We start from the raw sequence: 20388 nt of genomic DNA, 5'->3' as shown, positions 1-20388 counted from the left end.
AAGTCATTTGAAATAAAAGGTGTTATGTCACTACTTCGTATTTAAATAAAATATTTTATAACAATCTTTCCTACAGTATGCTCATGTCTTACAAATGTGTGTATGAAAATAAAGTTTGCATAAATGAGCCGAACGCCTCTCCTCATCACATTATTCTCTATGTGTGTTTGTGTTTAGGGTCGTAACCTGATCCCAGCTGCTCCGGGTAACAATCGCCTGAACTACACGGTGCTGATTGGAGAAACTCCCTGCGTCCTCACCCTGTCTGAGAGCCAGCTGCTGTGTGAATGGCCCAACCTCACCGGACAGCACAAAGTCACGGTTAGTTCACTCGTACTTGTTGTGACGTTGACCCTGTTTACACTTAGTTTTTAAGATACATCTTTAGTAACCAGACTACAGGTGAACAATGCTAAATACAAATGTAAAAACAACCAATAAGACACATGATGAGACGATCTGGGGCACATTTAACCGGATGGCTTTTGTAGTGTAAACGTCAATGCATCCGGATTTGACTATGACAAGGGTGTAAGAGGAAAATATGTCATCAATGCAGGACATGGTGGTTGTTTTATGGACAGGACACCAATGCCAAATGACTTTGTCCTGCCAATCTCAACAGCTGGAATAGCTCATAAATGTAGATTAGGTCCTTTGACCTTCTAGCAGAAGTGACATAGGCAGTTATGAAATTTGAACACAGGTGGTCAGCTGGGCAATTGGAGACGCAGGATAGATGGGTCAATGGGGGGTTTTTGTGTCCATGTGGTTTAGTCAAATTTATAGATGTTACAATTAGAATATAAACGTATGAATAACTTGCACACATTCTTTTTTTTTGTGGACTCAGTATACAATGTCTGCTTTGAATCCATTTTGAGAGAATATATTAGAGGATTATGGCAAAAATGTCTAAGTGGTGTCACCATAAAAACTTTATACCAAATAATTAAACTTGCTTAAAAACACCATATCAACTAGTTTGGCACGATCTTACATCATAACTGTTTTATATTAAATAAAGGTAATGGAATACAGTTGTTCTAAATATTACATTTAATCTGGGGAATCATTAAAATCAGGATAATATATATCATTCTTTTGTGGTTACACCATCTGACATTTTGAGGAGCATTCAGTCTCCTTACTTTTGGTCAAAAATGCTGAAAATATAATTGCAAATGACATAAAACCAACAAATATACAAAATGTACTAAAGATATTTTTGAATTGCTCATCTTGCCAACCCTTATTTGTCACTGACGCAGACACAGGTGAAAATGGCGATGTGCCTTGGATGTCCACCTGTGTTTAGATTACCAAAATGCATTATAGGTTTCCCTGACTCGCTAAAATGTAGCAATTCTCTGTCTCATTTTAGCCCCAACATGCATTGCATTGATTATTTTCAAAGTGGGATGTTGTGAGCTGAGGTCTTCATGGTAGACTTCTTTATTAATATAACTTTCTTTTCTTTCTTATTCATTAAATTACTGGGTCAGTTTTCAGTTTGCGGGATATACTCTAAAAGCAATTTATAAAATGACACAAAAAATCTATCAACTGGGTCCATCCACACTGACCCAGTTATTCATGTTTATGAATATGAAAACGTTCTAGTCTGACAATCCCAGCCTATAATGTCACTCTAACCTTGTTGCTGAGTTATGTGAATAAGCCCTCGTGTCTTTTCTAAACAATTTCCTCTGACAGATTCAGGGTACGCTCTATTGGGCTTGCATACCGAGGCTGCTGTTAAATATGTAACGCTTAATTAACATGTTGATCTTCATTGGCCTTCAGCTAGCCTGTTGCTGGAAACCAGACAGTGGAAGTTTAGTTTTTTCTAAAGCCAGAACCCTGATACATTTATGACTGCCAGTTCAAAATACAAAAAGGAACAGATCTGCCGACTTTGCACCCTCGCTGTGCTGTTAATGTTGAGTTTAATCCATTAGGGCTGAGGTGTCTGACATGTCCCTTTGAATGAACTTTTGAGACATGCGTGCAGATGGAAAACCGTGTTTCTTTCTGGCCACCGAAGCATATACACATCAACAGCTGTGCAGGCGTCAGCACTTCTCTGCTGCAGGTGCTGCTGCTTTTGGATTTGAGAGGGGGGGTTTTTCCATGTCCCTCTGCGCCGTCTCCATTTTTCATGTATTTTTATTAGCTTCACTTTACCTTGATGGTGTAGACATTTAGTACACAGAATATAATGTACCTAACCCTCAGTAAGTCCTTAAACCAATCCTCCACCCACACTTGACTCCAATCCAAGCTGCGCTCGTCCACAAGGCTCCACACTCATCTGTCCCTGCATCCACACTTATTGTACTCAGCATTATAACCCAAAGTACAGTATGTGTATGTCATGCTCTGAGACTCCTGTTGAATACAAACTGCACCATCCACATCAGATGTAGCAGGTTGCAGCATTCCTTAGAACAACACATTAACATAAAGACAGAGTAAATGGAAGAAGTAAACCCTTTGCTTCCTTTTTGGTCATAACCCTGCCTGTGTGTACATGGCAAACAAAATGTTGTTGAGGCATTAGGTTTATACCAGTGGTGTCAAACATATGGCTCGGAGGCCAGAACCAGCCCACCAAGGCGTCCAATCCGGCCAGCTGTTTAAATTTGGTAAAGTTGGAAAATTGTGGAAAAGTAGTTCCAACTTTTGTGCTGCTTCAGAGGTTTTTTCCACCCTGGCCAGAATATAATCCTCTGACAAAACAAAACAATGAATACATATTTTGATCATATATAAATCAATCATATATTGAACATTGTACAAAATGTTGTCAATAAGCACCTTCTGTGCAAAATAATCTGTAAAAGACTTAGACATAAATAATGTTTTCTTAAGACATCTCAGGCTGTTCATCTGGTTTGTAAATAGATGGTTTATTATAGTACATTTATAATATATATATATATATATTCTTTTTTTTTGTACGTTATTATGCAATGGTTTTACTGGTCTGTATGTGGCCCTTGAACTAAAATGAGTTTGACACCCCTGGTTTATACCTTTTTTCTCACAACTAACAGCAGGATATTTCAGTTTCAATTCAAAACTGTTTATTCATATGAGTAACAAATTACCTGGAACAGACACACAGCTAAACTATGTCTGACATATTTAGTAAGAGGTAAGGTAAGTGTGCGAGTACCCACTCTTGCTACAATTTATGTCCATGACAAAGTCCTAGAATTATGCAAAAACATAAAAGTGGGTATTAAGAATAGGATTGCTTCTTCATGATGCCACTGATATGTAACACACTGTCTCAAAGCTATAATCCAGGAACTTTGATCACTTTACAAACCTGTCTGATGTGCAAATATTCTCTAACTCTCAGCAAATGTTAGCCTTCTGAAAGTCACATCATCATGGAGCTACACTGAGTTTTCTCCCCGTTTATGTGCTGTGTCACAAACTGCGACTTGTTTTTTTACAACCACCCCACAGTGTGAACGCCGTCCATGTCACTTTCATTACTTTCCTATCATATTTCTCTGACATTTCGATACAGCAAAGTGCAGCAAGTCAAAGAAACAAGCTCACAAGTGCGTCCCGCAGCAAGCGTTCAGCTTGTACTTGTCCAAACTGTTGAGCTGTCAACAGAGCCGCAGACTGAAATCCCTGATTCACTCTGACTGGAGCAGACTTTCAAAATCAGCGCGCAGCTCCTGGAGCATCTGTATCGAGGAAGGTCAAATCTCAGCTGGGGCGACACAAGCACTCACTCTGAATATATTCAGATGTTTGTCTGAATATCGCGTCAGTACACCCACTCAACCCCCCACCTCATCCTCCTCCTCCTCCCCTTTAAACTTATCACCAATGTCCTTTCACAGTCATTTCACTATATCTTTATGACATTTACTCCCGCTAGCTACAGCCAATATACCTAGAAAGCCACTGACAGCACATCCATGTAATTCAATATGATAGCTCTCAACAGAACCAGCCAGCTCCAAGGTGGAACACACTTGATTTTTTTTCTTTTTTCTTTTTTTACCCCCCCCATTTCTCTTTTTTCTTTTTTTTTTGGAACAAAATGTCATGTTGAATATCGAAGCGATGCGATGTGTTGGCGGGGGTGGTGGAGTTAGTCCTTCGCCTGACAATAGCCGAAGAAAAAATAGAGCTGTCTGTTCCTATCTCTTCTGCTGTCTTTGTGTGTTACTACATGCAGTGTTAGTCTGTGTCCGTGGCTTATGTGTGGTGTTTTTTTCTGCGTGTCAGTGTGGGCACGCGATCGCTCATATGTTTGTGTTTACGTGCACAACTTTGCCTTTGCGTGCATCGGCGCTGATGGAAGAACGTCTGTTATTTTAAAGACCCTTCTAGGGATTTGCATTGTAAATCGTATCTTTCCCGAACAAATAAACATGAGCTAAATGATATAAATGGAAGGACGCAGCTGTAACACAATAATATTCCCCACATAGAATGACCTACATACAGGGGACCCCAATGGGTGTCCAGACACACTGAGCTCTCATGTGTGTTTTTGTGTGCGTGCGTGTGTGTGTGTGTGGGGGGGCGTACAGTAAAGAAATGTTGGATGTGTGTGTGTGTGTGTGTGTGTGTGTGTGTGTGTGTGTGTGTGTGTGTGTGTGTGTGTGTGTGTGTGTGTGTGTGTGTGTGTGTGTGTGTGTGTGTGTGTGTGTGTGTGTGTGTGTGTGTGTGTGTTTGTGTGTGTGTGTGTGTGTGTGTGTGTTTGCGTGATGCTCAGCTGTGTGTTGGCAGCTGTGTGCCTCCCTTGAGTTTTTCGAAGAAACTTGTTTGTTGTTTTGGCCTTCAGCTTTTTAAGTTTCTCCGTCAAGTCCTTCAGTTTTGTCAGGAGAATAAAAATAGACAAACGCCTGGAAAATGTGTCATCGGCTTACAGTGATTGTTACTTGTGCTGCATTCATGTCACGGGAGGATACGCTTCCCCTGGTTAATTGTATCTGATGTACCGGTGACCTCGAATTAGATAAGAGATACCAGTTGGCAAATTGAGGAGGGGAAACATTGCAACCACGCACCTCCATTTTTCAGAATGTTCTTTTTGCAGTGATTCATTTCACATTCACATATACAATCCTGTATATTCAGTATCTGAGCACAGATTGGATGAGTCAGGCGAGCTCTGTATAAAAAAAACAAACAAACAGCAAGTCGTTAACATAACAAATTGTGGCGACATACATTAGACTCATCCACAAATTTGCTTCCATTTCCTCAATATATGCATTTGAATTGTCACTAATGTTTATGTTAAGTGCCTCCTTATGGAAACATGCCAGACCCCTGTTCATTTTATGGGACGTTCAAAAGTTATGTTTTCTGCTTCTCCTATTATGCCAGTATGCCCTTTTCATAGCAGACACTTGTCATATTACCAATCAATCAATCACACTTTATTTGTATAGCACTTTTCATATATAGTAATGTAACACAGAGAGATTTACATAGTAAAAACAGACAACTCAATGACTCAATAAACAGAGAACTGAGGAAACTAAAGTTAATGTAAAATAAAGTGGGTAAAACCAGAAATGTGAGGTGGGGTATTAAAATAAAAAGAAATACAAGAAGAAAATCAAATAATAAAATATTAAGAAAAGCACAGGTGTCATTAATAACATTATGTTCCCTTTATTCTAATATTTTACTCAAGTGTCCCAATAAGTCATGACAGTATGACATTGAGCCAACATGGACAATACCAGGACCCTGAAACTGAAGCAGCTAAATTGAACCCAGCCATCACTTATTTTATTATCTACACCTGTGTTTTTCCTACTATGACATATTTCCTGTTAAACTCTGAGTTCAATTTCCAAATGTTGTGTTTGATGGCCACCAAATCCCATCCCATGCCGACACATCCCAAAATATTAATTTGCTCTAATAATATTCTCTAGTAATTCATCTCTTTATAATTGAATCTAGTAATTATACTCTAGTTTTACAGCAGATGTGTCCAAACTATTCCATTAAGGGTTCGTGTGGCTGCAGGTTTTCATTCCAACCAAGCAGGAGCACACCAGGCTTGACTCATTTAATCAACTGATCTCAGTCTTCGGACAGCTGATTGGTCGAATCGTGTGCTCTTGATTGGTTGGAACAAAAACCTGTAGAGCCACTGCCCTTTATGGGATAGTTTGGACATGCCTGTTTCACAGTAAGATTCAATTTTCTGTGAGTCATAAAGTATGATTGCACCAATTTAGCATTGCACTCCTATAGCATTGTCTTATATCCCATACATTCTCCCTCATGTCAAAATCTGCTGCCTACATTACCCACAATGCAAATAGACTTAATTTACTTTACTGTGGTGTGTTGTGCACATTATCCACTGCTAAGTGGCTAATGTAGCCTGGAGCTTCTAGCCTTAAACAGAGATGAAGAGCAGGCTATAAAGTTCTCTCTAACTCCACACCTCAAGTTATTCCATATCCAACATCAACACAGTATCATGTACTGTTAATACAAGAAACATATTGTATTGGCTACATCTCAAACTTTCACTGACATCTCCATATTGACTTTTAATACCCTATTAACATTTTTTACAATTTAATTTAGCTCCCAAGCAAACCAACCGCTTTGCAAGCCGATCATGTCCGCACAGCTAATTGGCCGCTTAATCTTATACAAACAGGTGTAATTGTCTTTACTATTGCCAATTTAATTTGTAGGTATTGACTATATTGATATTGATATAACAGCATCTCTCTTTTATTTTTTTATTTATTTATTTATTTTTTTTAAATCAGACTTGGATAACATTAAAATGAAAGTGCACTTACAAGAACTTCAAAGCACATAATCACACCTCATTTGAATCGGTTATCAACCCCCCTGGTGGATAGCTTGATTTGATGGATTCCAGTGCTGTGTGTGTGTGGGTGGGTGTGTGAGCGTGTTATGCACTTATGTAAATGTAGTTATGCAAAAAAATAAAAAAAACATTACATGTGTTTGACTTCCCATAATTAGCATGGCTCCTTGGGGAGAGATTTAAATGCTAGTGATTACTTTGTTTGATTACTTATACTGAGTGTGACTATGTGCATGGTGTATATTCACGTGTGTGTTCTGGGTGTCTTATGTGTCCGTGTGTGTCTGTGACTTTAACCTCCATTGCTCTGCTTTAACCTTGTTCACATACACCAACATTCACTCTCTGACCACAATTAAAGTCGATAGTTCTAAACGCCGAAGAAGTAGAAAGTCATTAATAGGACTGAGCTGAGTCAACTCGTGAGATCTTCATTTTCAAAGCCTTCTGAAGCCGGCCCCCCCTTAAGGCACCAATAGAAAACCTTTTCCGACAAGAAATGTTCGCAGCAGTCAAGGTGATGTAAGCCTCCCCAGCATAATCCTGTCAAAGATGGGTCTGTTTAGAGTGAGTGCAGAGCCGTATAAAAATTTAATGATACTTGAGGTAGAGATTGGGTCAACCAACTTCTTCTTTCATCAGACCACCAACTTTCGATCTCTTCAGAGCGACCACCTAATCTATTCTCTGCAGGAGGAATGGCCCACTGCCCAACTTTTTAATGTCTCTCCAGAAGGCACAAGTTCAAATCCCCAGACTAACTGGTAAAATGTGCTCGGGGAAAGTAAATAAGTAGCAATTTCCACTCTTTTAACGACTGCTTTGGAGCTGCGTTTGAGCAACGCACTGAACTTTCAGCTCTGATAACGCAGCTGCTCAGTGGCCGGCAGCAGAGGAGGGAGGTTATACTAAGCAACTCTCTCTGGTGAATAACTGTGTGAATAAAGCAGGGAGTTGCAGAAACTTCTCTATTTATTTTCTCCCTCGGTCATTAAAAATCTGTTTCTGTGTGTGTGTTTAGATCCGCGCCGGCGGGTTCGAGTACTCCCCTGGCACTCTCCACATCTACTCAGACAGCTTGCTGACTCTTCCGGCCATCATCGGCATCGGAGGGGGCGGCGGCTTGCTGCTGTTGGTCATCATCGCCGTGCTGATAGCCTATAAGAGGAAGTCTAGGGATGCTGACCGCACACTGAAACGTCTTCAGCTCCAGATGGACAACCTGGAGTCCAGAGTGGCCCTGGAGTGTAAAGAAGGTAGGTAGAAAACAGAGTGTGGACAAAGTTTTATTCATAGTTTTAATCAAAGTTAAATAGTCTGCACTCAGACTCAGAAAATACAGTCAACCTATTGGTTACATACGGTAATCTAAAGTAACTTAGTTGTATGGTGTGTTAATATTTTTATTCTGGTACTCAGTTATATCATTTTGTTTTTCCATTAAATTAGTACAGCAAATTCTACCAATGTGATACAATCATTTCACAACAGAACCTGAAATTCTGTAGTGATGGTGTTAGTTATAGTTTGACATTTGAGAAAATATGTCTATTAGCTCCCTTGCTGAGAGTTAAATGAAAATGTCAATACTGCTCTGGTCTGTACAGTACATATGAAGCTGAAGCCAGCAGCCAGTTAGAGTCATAAGCTGAACCTAGGGGCTGTATAAAGGGCCAGTATAAGATAAATAAGGAGGCCCGACTGATACTGGACTTTTGGGGCCGATGCCGATACCAATATTAGAGAGTAAAAAATTAGGAATTAGGAAAAAATTTTAAATATACATAAAATGCAGCCTATAGATCTTTCTGTAAAAATAGGCACGTACTGTATAGGATGGCATCAAAACCGATACCATTATATCTGTGATAGGCCAATATCAGCCGATAATATTGGTTAAACGATACATCGGTCGGGCTCTAATAAGGAGTTTTTTAAATCATGCAAAGTTAATCTAATGGAGTGACAGAATAAAAATACAGAGCTGGAAATAAACAGAATAGATCCCCTTTAAGACTAAAAACACTGGGTAACAGCTAGCCTGGCTCTGTCTAAAGGAAACAAAGTCCACCTATCTTATATCTTGTTTGTTTAATCTTTATAAAAACTGAAGTGTAATAACAAGATACAGTTTTTTAGGAGGGGGTAAATGTGCAAGTCTATTTCTTAGCCAGGCGCAGTGTTTTCTTGGAGTCTCTGCTGGTCGCCTAGCAACCTCAAGGTGACAAGAAGACCAGTGAAAGATATAGTGTTAGATAGTGAGCTTTGGAGACGAAGGTAGGTTGTTACTGTGGACAGAGTCAGACTAGCTGGTTATTTTTGTTTAAAATAGCAAATATAACATTCCCAAACTTCATTTGCACGACTGCCACACATAACACTGAGGATGAGCCTGTAGAGATGAGCTGCCTAGGGGCAATTTTTAGCTAAAGAGTCATGTAGAGATAGAGAGATGGGTACTTCTAAATGTGAATGAAACTGCAAAGAGACACAGAGCAAGATATCCTTCCATCATCACTGATAACAGCTTTACTGCTGGGTATGTTCACTGAGGCAAATGCTGAGTCATAGCAAAAAAAAATTCTAAAGTTCCCCATAATAGAATTTATATAAAATCCTACAACATAAGAAGGAACAAACAAACAGAAAGAACTCACAACTAATATAGTTGAAGTTCTACTGTAATTAGAAGAGATAAATACAGTCGACAGGCAAACCAAATGGTGCAGTGCAGTATGTACTGTATGAAGTGTCCACCTACAGTATGTGTCCACTCACAGGTATGCCATGCTGACACACAGATGGTGTCGTTCTACCACGAGCTGCCAGGACAGCTTCACCGCACCTCTGCAAACTGTAGATTCACAATGTATCAGTAGCTCCACTGAAGGGATGGATCTTTTTTTTTCCTCCGAAGAAATTCCCACATTTGATGTTTTGATGGAAAGCACCATCTAACACAACAGTCACCCACCCGCACCTCCGATTGAAAAAACACAACAGCAAAATAGGAAAGTAACAGCACGCAAAGAGTGAGCGAGAGAGGTGAAAGTAACAAGGAGATTTCTCAGAAAGAGGTGAGAGGTAAAAGAGAAATAGAGCGAGAGACTCACTCGAACGGGAGCGCTGAGAGGTGAGCCAGATCGAGCTGATGTGAGGCCGGCGAGCTTTAGCGGAGTGTGGATGACTGATGTAAGGACAGGCCGCGTGTTTACACTCCATGGTAATGGTACAAGGTTGTAATATGATTACATTGCACTCATGACACGGAGTCACGGCTCTATCAGCCACCGAGGATCAGTTGTCAAACAAAAAACTGCGACAGCTTGTCATTGAGAGCGCTGCAGTTTCAGAGCGATCATTTCCTGACTGAGGTGACATTTTCCAGAAAAAATGTTCCTGCCTTGTTGTAGTAGCTCATTTTAAGATGCTGCCATTTTCCGCAATGTGTGTGTGTGTGTGTGGTTCCACTATTTCCTGCATTAAACACTATTTGAGTCAATAGAAATAAAAGCATTGAGTTTTCCAGGAAGCGAAGTACGGCCTTATTCTCACCCACCCGAAACGCATCCCCGCCCTGCCTGCTGCACTCCCCAGCTGGCCTTCGGTGGGACGAGAAAGCGCGTGTGGGCGGAGGAACAGATGAAGTGGGCGGGCCGCCGCGTGTGCGATAGCAAAAAAGGAGGCGTGCGAGCGTGAGATCGGGATCGCTTTTAGGAGTCTTGAGGGAAAAGACAGGGGACGTTTGGTTCAGTCATCCGTGAGCAGACATCAAGCCGACTCTCTTCCAAACTGGCAGACATGGATAATTAGTTACACATTAGAAATGACAACAGATGACTGGCAAGTGTCACTCTTTAGTTCAGGGGAGGTAATAGAGATGTTATTTTGGGGGGGGAGTGGGGGATTTTATGTGCAACATGGCAAATTATCTTTTCAATCATAGGAAACATTCATTGGCTGTGACACGAGCTGTTTATTGCTGTGGCCTTTCTGTACTGAACCTCCCACAGTTTGTTTAGTTATGACACCATTGTTTTCATTACTTTCTCTACTCGAAGCAGAAACACATGAGGAATTTCCCACGAAAAAATCTACCCGACACAGTGTTTATAGCAGATGAGGGAAAAGCTCTTAGAAACTAGATGTTGGATCATATCATAGGACAACATCAGGTGACAGTGAGACATTCATTCATATGAAAATATACTGTAGATTAAGATTCCTGGTGTTCTTTGTGTGTTTTTGGTGGTGTCTTTGGCTTTTTTTTTTAAACATCGGGGAAATTCCACTGGATCACATAGTTTTACTGGTAGAAGCAATGGAGATAACCTTTCAACATAGTTATCATTCCTTCCAGAAATTAAATGGCATAATTTTGATCTGCTTAAATTGCTCGACCGCTAACTTCCATACAATCGTAGTCAGATGTCATCAAAGGTATTATATTATCCTCACCCGCCCAATTATGTACACACACTTTATGCATACTCCTAAACCCTCAAAAATACAGAGAATCACAATTACCCACATATGTAGACATAAACAGACAGTCAGTTGCAGACACACACACACACACACACACACACACACACACACACACACACACACACACACACACACACAGATTCACACAAAAAGAATGACAAAAACAAACGTGTTGCACTTATTGTAACTAACTTGTCTTATAATGTTTTAAATCTTTTTCTTGATTTTAGGCTGCCAGCTCACATCTGTCCAGGGACAACAGATGAAAACTAGCCTTTGGGCTAATTCTGGCATATTTACAGATATGTTTATTAATATACACGGTCCCTGACAAATAAACTAATAAAATATATAAATAAAATAACAGATGTTAGTTGGCAAAACATTTCCTCCTTCTTTTCTCCTCACTTTCTATTTAGTTAAACAAATCTGATCTCCCCTCTCATTCACTTTAAGCCTTAGTGAACAGACACTTATTTCAACTAGAAACACTTTTAAACATATTAAAACATGAAGTTGAAGGTGCTTATTTTAAAAAATATAATTCAAAAATCGTTTAAAGTGTAAAAGATGAACCCAGATGACCTCTTGTAGTGTATTTTCATGCTTATACAATGATCACTAAGCATATAAATAGAAGTTATAATTAAAAAAGTTTATAGTTATTTCAATCAGTTAGGGGTAAGTGGTTCATTACAAATACAAGTACATGTCTATTGATGTTATTACCTATAGATTCATGATAATTGAATGCTGATAAATGGTGATTTAACTCATCATTTAAAACATGTTTGATGTATTATTTTGACTTATTTTTGACACCTGCCTGACAATCATAGGAGAATATTCTGTGGGCGTTCAGTATATTTTCCATCTCTGGCAGAACTATAATAGAGTAATTAATAAAGGACTGATTAACAGACAGAAAAGGGGTGAAAGGTAGGATGACAGAGAAAGGGGGAGTAGATGATAGAGGGGAGAAAAAAGAAACAAACCAGTTTCTAATTTGAGTCTCCTTTACTCCCTTGTACCCATCCACCTCTCCTCCTTCCTTTGTCTTTCTCCTCTTTCATCTCCACATCTCCACTCCTCCTCTCATTTACCTCCTGATCTTTCACTCTCTTTCCTCTTAGACCTAATCAATCATGTCCCCTGAATTTCCTCTACCTCTCTACTTTACTATCCTCACTTCTATTGCCTCCATATCTTTCCTTTCTCCTTTTTTTCCCTTTATTTTATCTCCTCTGCTTCCTCTCCTCTCCATTTCTCTTGTGGACCAACCAGTCCAATAACAGCTGGGGGAAATTATGCATGAAAACTCATCCGTCGCTCTCTTAATAATTATCCACTCATGCAATTAATTGACTTTCCTTTCCAGGAACTTTGTTTTCTGTCTCCTGGTTCTGTCTTTCTCTCCCCAAGCTTGCATTCCCTTTTTGCCTCCCTTTGTTTGGGGTCTTTCTTTCTTTTTTTTTTTTTGGACAAGCAGTTATTGAATTTGTCGATTCTCAAACACCAAGGAAGACAAACCACTCTGCTATATTTTGTAACCGTACCCTTCAATACAAAGGTGTTAGCTCAGGATTTATGTGTATTTCAAAGTTTCTCAGACAAAACATTGTAGAAAAATTACACATAATAACATGTCCTTTAGAAAAATGCAGCTGAATTGCTGATTTCTGGACGTTATTATGTGTTAATATATATCTGTCCCTATATTCCCTCACGCCTCTGTCTTGTCTGTGTTTTAGTTCTCATTTATTGCCTTTGTGAGCTTCTTTCTTCATCATGTCTGACCTTTATTTCCCAACATTACAGTCTATCTCTTTCTTTTTTATAAGACTCAGACATTCTACCTGAAATGATGCACTGTTTACACTGTCTGTCTGCATTCACACACTTACAGCCACGTGTGTTGGTTTCATTTAATATCCACTGTCCATCTTTGTTATCACTGCCGTGAGTGTAGTATAATGCGGGGGCACCATATAATTACCGAATTACCCTTCGACCTCTGCTTTTCACAGCATAATGAAACTGATACGGCGTGGATTGATAGCATTAACCTGCTCCTTTCTAATTTATCAAAGCAAGTCCAAGTAGGCGAGGAGGTGCTTTCTATGGCCCACATGTCACAAAGTAAAGAAACATAGGTTAATTATTTTCAAGTGGGAAGCCAGTGAGGGATTAGCACTAGAGCACAACCGATATTGACTTATCACATATATATCGGTATCGGTAAATATGTTGTCTGATATGTGCCGATATTTTTTGTTATTTTTTTAAAGTTATATTGGCAGCATTGTGTGTATATTTGACCCTTTTTCTTAATTCAAGTTTAATATATGCACGTTGTTTTTTTGTTTGTTCCGCATGTTTGTTTAAATTCATAGCTAATTCTAATTATTACATTTCCAGAGAAGTTTGCTATTTCAGTGCACTGATGTCATTTTATACAATAAAATGTATTGTTAAACTGAAAAATATCATACCATCATTAGATTAGAGGCATCTTCACAGAAAATGCTTATGTATATATTTTCTGTAAAGATTATCGGCCAATATATCGATGTCAGAATTTTTTCACTCAATATCGGTATCAGCTTCGGTCCCAAAAATCCAGTATTGGTCGGGCCCTTATTAGCACTGACAAAGAATGTAATGTAAAGACAAGTGGTACATCCAAATTCAAGGTAATCAAGGGGAAAAACACACACATACAACAACCTTTTGAAACTGTATAAACAGCATTCATATAGACTACAACCGTGTACTGAGAGTGACTTGTATCAACATTAGTATCTCCATTATGGAGCCGTTTATACACAGGTAGAGATGGATTAAATAAAAGTGGATGGTTTAGTAGCTAACAAAAGTTAAATTAAGTTGGTTTGGTCAGGTTCACTCACCACCCTCCCACCCCTCCACCATGCATGTGAATCACTGATTTAATGATTCCATTTTAAATGCTGGTGTGACCGAGCCTTTATGACCAGCCATGAACAGTTAATGGGATTATTTGGTCAAAAACAAACTGTATTATAGTCAAAGGTCTACTAGCAGGGCTTTTAACAAATTATCAAAAACAAAGAAGTCCACATAAAAATCCCCTATTACTCCATACGATGTAAAATGGCTATGCTGTTGCTACTGTATCTCTGTCTACAAGCAAACCTTCACTATGGCTATTCTTATCCTGTCAACTTATTCGTCCCCCTGCCTCTTTTTCGCTGCAGCCTTTGCCGAGCTTCAGACAGACATCCACGAACTGACCCAGGAGCTGGACGGAGCTGGGATCCCCTTCCTGGACTATCGGACTTACGCGATGAGGGTCCTCTTCCCAGGCATCGAGGACCACCCTGTACTCAAGGAGATGGAGGTACGGGTCAGTACACAACCAAACAAACTTCAAACTGAACCAAACTGAACCAAACTAACCATCAGTCGCAACGGAAACCAAGAACTACATTACACCGCCGCACTAATATACTAACACAAGCTGGAAACTGACAGTAGCTGCTTTAGCTTAAGAAATCACCTCAAAAGTAGGAGTTCACTTCAGCAAGTTGTTTCACAAAGTTGGATTTAATGGCATGAAAGTGTCCTTCTGGCTTTACTGCTTAAAACCTTTGTAGCCATTATCCCGTGACAGGTTTCATCAAACACAAGCCTCTCAAAAAAAAAAAAAAAAAAAAAGTCTAAGATATGAAGCAAGAAGAGGAGCTCCAGACGAGATTCACCTTAATCACATCGGCTATATTTCACCTACTTTGTCTTAATGTATTCAGTTTGTCTCAATGAATGCAAATGACTTTTCAAAAGACTTAGTATCGTCATTAGTCTGATCTCATTGGACATGTGCTCGCCATGTACTCTTGACGCATGGAAGTAGAGTTTTAAATTGAGGATTGCTCGAAAGTGACAGAAAAGAATCATTGTCGAAGATGTACGTGAAGATTAAGAGAAGTTAAAAAGGTTTGTGGGGAAGGTTTGAAGGGAAATATGGCAAGAAGATAAGAGTAGAGAGGGAGAAACATGATTCAGGGTTATTAGGGTTGCTACTTGCATTATACATCACTGTTAAGTTATTAATTAAACCAGTATATGCAACCACCTTGCCAGCACAGCCGAATGGAGATAGCGCTGAGACCGAAGGGGAAGTAGAATTAATAGTATGTCAACATAAACTACTCTTCCTCCAAAGCTAGAAAACCAGAGAGCCAAGTTTGTAATCAACGCTATCATTAAGACGTAGAATCCGGTGCTGCTCCATTGGCTTTGATTGGAGCACTGACTTTTTGGCGTCAAGGAATAATTTGTTTTGACCTTTTACAGCTTCGTTTAATCGTTCTAATCCAGAAAGTAGATTTATATCTTAGGAGGGGAAAAAAAGAAGAAGAAAAAAGTCCTCCGGGTGGTCTCATAGCTGCCGTTTCTTCTTCTTCTTTTGATTCATTCTCAGTGATTCATCCCGTCTTATTTTTGGCTAGAAGGGTTTGTTACTTAAACACAATAAAATGATCCCTGGATGTAGAAAACGCCCACTGTGCTCTTCAGAGACTGTTAAATCTTTCACATAAAACGAGTCATAATGCAAATTGTGAGAAATAATAACTCATTTTCCCACCTTTTCATTTGGTTTAGCACTTTTATGCTTACATAAAGCTTGTAACATAATTCAATTCAACCTCATACTAAATATTGCTATTGTATACCCACCTTTTTTTTCACCATCACTTTTTTCTTTGACAACAAACTAAAGTAACAGAATCTTACATTTAAACTTTATATAGAGTGGAAACTTAGAATGATTACGTCTGTCCAAGTCAGACTGATCACTACAAACAGATGATTATAATAACCCTTTTTAAAAATGTTTCTTTATTTATTATGCAGATTACTATCTAATTGACATTTGTACCTTTTACAACAAAAGATGAAGCCAGAAGCACTATAGTTTTTACTTATAGCCTAATTAAAGTTCACAACCTGAAAATAAGAGCAGCAGCATAAATATGAAATATTGATTAAATGTATTAAAATAACAAGTGATGCCTTCTTCACATTATGTTTCTTGAGCAGCTTGTTCTAAATACTAGAGGTCCTTATTCTAAATTATTCATCTGATAAGGCTTAAAATACTGAATTCATATGCATAACAGTTTTGACATGACACAGTCAGATCATCTATAAAGACGAGTCGCCACTCTGTTGGCCTTGAACTTACTAAACACACAGTCCGCAAGATCTGGAACTGCTTTGATTCTTTGGTCTGACACTGAAGAAGTTCTGTGAGCAAAATTAGAAATTAGCATGAAACTTAAAACAAGTCGCTCCTGACAGGTTTCGATCAACCTGTCAGCCGGAAATCTCCCAAAAGATCTTTGTTTTCTCTTTTGACTTGTCACTGTAAGGATATATTGTACATGCGTAACAGATCGAGATCTCTAGTGACATGACACTGTAGGTAAGATGTCCCCTGATCCAAATGCACCTTTTACCTCGAGGTGTCAGGCAGACATATTTGGGCTCTTCTGTATTTTATAGTTATGTCTAGACTTCCTTCCTCTAGCCTCTGTATTTCCCACAGGGTGTAATCCAATGGCCTGTGTAAACCAACGCCCTTAGCTTTATTGCTGTGTGTGACTTCTCTCTCCCTTAAGCCACACTACACACAGGCCCCCCCCCCCCCCCCCCCCCCCCCCCACACACACACACACACACACACACACACACAGTCTTGTAGATATGTGGATGAACCCTTCCTAATTCTATCTTTGAAATTCGGTAAAGACACTGTGTACACGCATCTCCATCTGTCTCTCGTTCTATCATGCGCACACACACACACACATGCGCGCTCACACACACACACGCACACACACAGTACATTCAGTGTCCACCTGGAGGCCCAAGAATCTCATTTAGCACTTTAGAGCGAGGCCCAGACACTTTATTATGGCAACGTTGGAGGGGGAGAAAGAGAAAGACGTTACAGTGGTACAAAAGAATGATGATAGAAAGAGAGAGAGGGAGAGAGAGAGAGAGAGAGAGATAGGTGAAGGAAAAAAAAGTGTGCCTTCGTGTGTGAGACAGACACACGAAGACAAAGAGCAGGAGAAATTAAAATGGAGAAGACCAACGATGTGAAACAGTCAACAATCAGCGCCACAGAGAGAATTAGAGCGGTGAAGAAGACGGAGCGAGAGAGCAAGAGAAAGAAAGGCATCTTTGGGGGGGTGGTGGGGGGGGTTTAGTGTGTTGTTGATGAGGAGTGACAGGTGCCAGCCAGTGGAACAAGCAGGGTGCAACTCTGTCACCAACCCTGGTACACACACACCCCAATGCTTCTCCACTCTTTTCTTTCTCAGAGATCTCTCTCTCTCTCTCTCCTCTCCTCTCATCTCCATCTCCTCTCTCTCTCTCTCTCTCTCTCTTCTCTCTCTCTCTCCTCTCTCTCTCTCATCTCTCTCTCTCTCTCTCTCTCTCTCTCTCTCTCTTCTCTTCTCTCTCTCTCTCTCTCTCTCTCTCTCTCTCTCTCTCTCTCTGTGTGTGTGTAAATAACAATTTCAGCAAAGGGTTAAACGTGACTTTTTTGAGCTGTCAAAATGGATGTTTGCATTCTCTATTGCATGAGGATAATCAAACAGAAATGACAATTATCTTATCATTAAAGATGCATAGACGAATACATCATCTGACTACACAGGGAGCCCAGACTGCTGACGTGCGTGTGCAACCCACTCAGGGCCGATGATTAAAATTCTCGTCTTATCGATATTCAACGGGAGGACGCATTGAGCCATCCGCCCCCTGATGTCAAGAAGACAATTATGTCAAATTGTCTGCTAAATCATTTGGAGAGCAACAACTGAGAAACAAAACCCAGCAGTGCAGCGAAAGAGAAAAGAGAGAGAGAGAGAGAGAGAGAGAGAGAGAGAGAGGAGAGAGAGAGAGAGAGAGAGAGGAGAGAGAGAGAGAGAGAGAGAAGAGAGAGAGAGAGAGAGAGAGAGAGAGAGAGAGAGAGAGAGAGAGAGAGAGAGAGAGAGAGAGAGAGAGAGAGAGAGAGAGAGGAGAGAGAGAGAGAGAGAAGCCAATCAGTCTTAACTTGCTGTTTACAAGCCAATCTCAACTCATTATACGGTGGAGGAAGAAAGTGTCTGCTCACCGATGTGTTTAGAATCTTTATGTTGTTTTTAATATTCAGCATTTGATTTTGCTCACACAAAGTTCCCATAGTTGTCTCTAACTATGCAAAACAAAGATTGGTTAGGCGGTTGCTTGAAAAATTTTGTCGCAACTGCCTAATTTTTGTATTCAAAAAGGTCGACGACTTCAAAAAAAAGAATCAACTTCTCGTTCCACCGTGTACACGTTTTACAGAAAAAGCAGTATTTTTCACATGCTATTTGAAGTCATTATAACAGGACGGAGACAGAAGGAAAACAAGCCTTAAAAAAACTGTTGTAACTTGTCATTATGTATTTGTTGTTTGGGGAAAATGTAGGATTGTAAAAGACAGAGGGCTCATCTTTCAATAATGCAAAAAAACAAGAACAGAAATGTTTGTGTAGAGAGAGTTGTTCTCTACTAACATTATTCCCCTGTTGTTACTTCATATGTGCCTTTTTTCAGGTCCAAGCAAACGTGGAGAAGGCTCTGACGTTGTTTGGCCAGCTGCTGACAAAGAAGCATTTCCTGTTGACGTTCATACGAACTCTGGAAGCTCAGAGGTCTGTGTCTTTCTGTTTTTGTTTTAATCCAGATATAGAATCTTATCGTTTGTTGACATTTATTATGAATTTTCCACAGTTTTTTTGGAAAGTATCATTAAGTATTATTAAAAAATATCATTCACTAGTTTTAGTATATAAGTCAGTGACAAATAAGAGTGGCAAGATGAGCAATTCAAAAATATCTTAAGAAATAGTTTTAAAAGCAGCATCAGGTTTGTTAAGTTTGTTTAGTATTTTTGTTGGTTTTATGTCATTTGAAATGACATATGCACCTTTTTTTATTGAAAGTAAGACTGAATGCTCCTGAATATTTCAAATGATGTAACCACAAAAGAAAGTCTAGGGTCATACCATTTGACATGTACACTGAGCAAAACTGACAAAGTCCTAAAATTGTCAATTTATGAGTAATTGGTAAGAGCTTCTAACCTTGCCAGGCAGCAGTTGTGATCATCAGGGGTTCTTCTCTGTAAAACCACTTCCTGTTACGTGGATTTTTTTCACAATGTTAACAAAATGGTCACTTAAATGGTGGTTACACTACAAGACACTACATGTGGTTTACTTGATTTGAGATGATTCCACAGATTAAATGTAATATTTAGAACAATTGTATTCCATTACCTTTATTTAATATAAAAGTTATAATGTAAGATCATGCCAAACTAGTTGATGTGGTGTTTTATTGAGAGTTTAGTGTTTTTAAGCAAGTTTAAGTATTAGGTACAACGTTTTTTTATGGTTACACCACTTAGACATAATCCTCTAATATATTCTCTCAAAATGGATTCAAAGCAGAAATGTCATGCTGGGTCCCAAAAAAAGAATGTGTGCAAGTTATTCATACGTTTATTTTCAGATTTTAACTCCTTTAAATTTGACTAAACCACATGGACACAAAAAGCGTCATTGACCCACATCCCCACAGAGTATTTCCAGCTATATGCAGGAATGAGGGTTATTAGAGCAAGATGATTAGAGCAGATGAGAGGATGCTAGTTTTGGTTGACAAATGCCTTTAAAATCTGTGGTGCTCTCAATATTTCACACGCACCAGATGCTACCTTTTGATAAAAAACCAAAGTTGCATCTGTTCTTTCAGAAATAAACATCAAATTATGATTTTTTTAAAATTATTATTAAATACTGGGTAAAACTTTTCAGACAAAAATGTTTTTTTTCTCTTACAGAACTAAAGGATTATATTTTCTTTGGGAAAATGTGTTGTTATCACCTGTTTAATTTGACTAATATGACATGAAAGGCTGCGCTTTCCCCCGGATTAGAGCAGGAAAGGCACATTTATAAACC

At 39.2% G+C, this 20388-nt stretch overlaps 1 protein-coding gene across 1 annotated transcript in view; it reads left to right on the top strand.

The window, feature by feature from the left end:
- The window catches only part of LOC133988238 (plexin-A1-like), a 223697-nt gene that overhangs the window by 181066 nt on the left and 22243 nt on the right, over positions 1 to 20388 (top strand). The window contains 4 exon segments of the mRNA XM_062427813.1: positions 178 to 321; positions 7875 to 8109; positions 14578 to 14720; positions 18977 to 18988. Coding sequence (XP_062283797.1) covers positions 178 to 321; positions 7875 to 8109; positions 14578 to 14720; positions 18977 to 18988 — 534 coding nt within the window.

This window comes from Scomber scombrus, chromosome 10 (assembly GCF_963691925.1).
Source record: "Scomber scombrus chromosome 10, fScoSco1.1, whole genome shotgun sequence".
NCBI lineage: Eukaryota > Metazoa > Chordata > Actinopteri > Scombriformes > Scombridae > Scomber > Scomber scombrus.
Note: the sequence above shows the minus strand (reverse complement) of the source record. Positions and strands in the feature narration are given on the sequence as shown.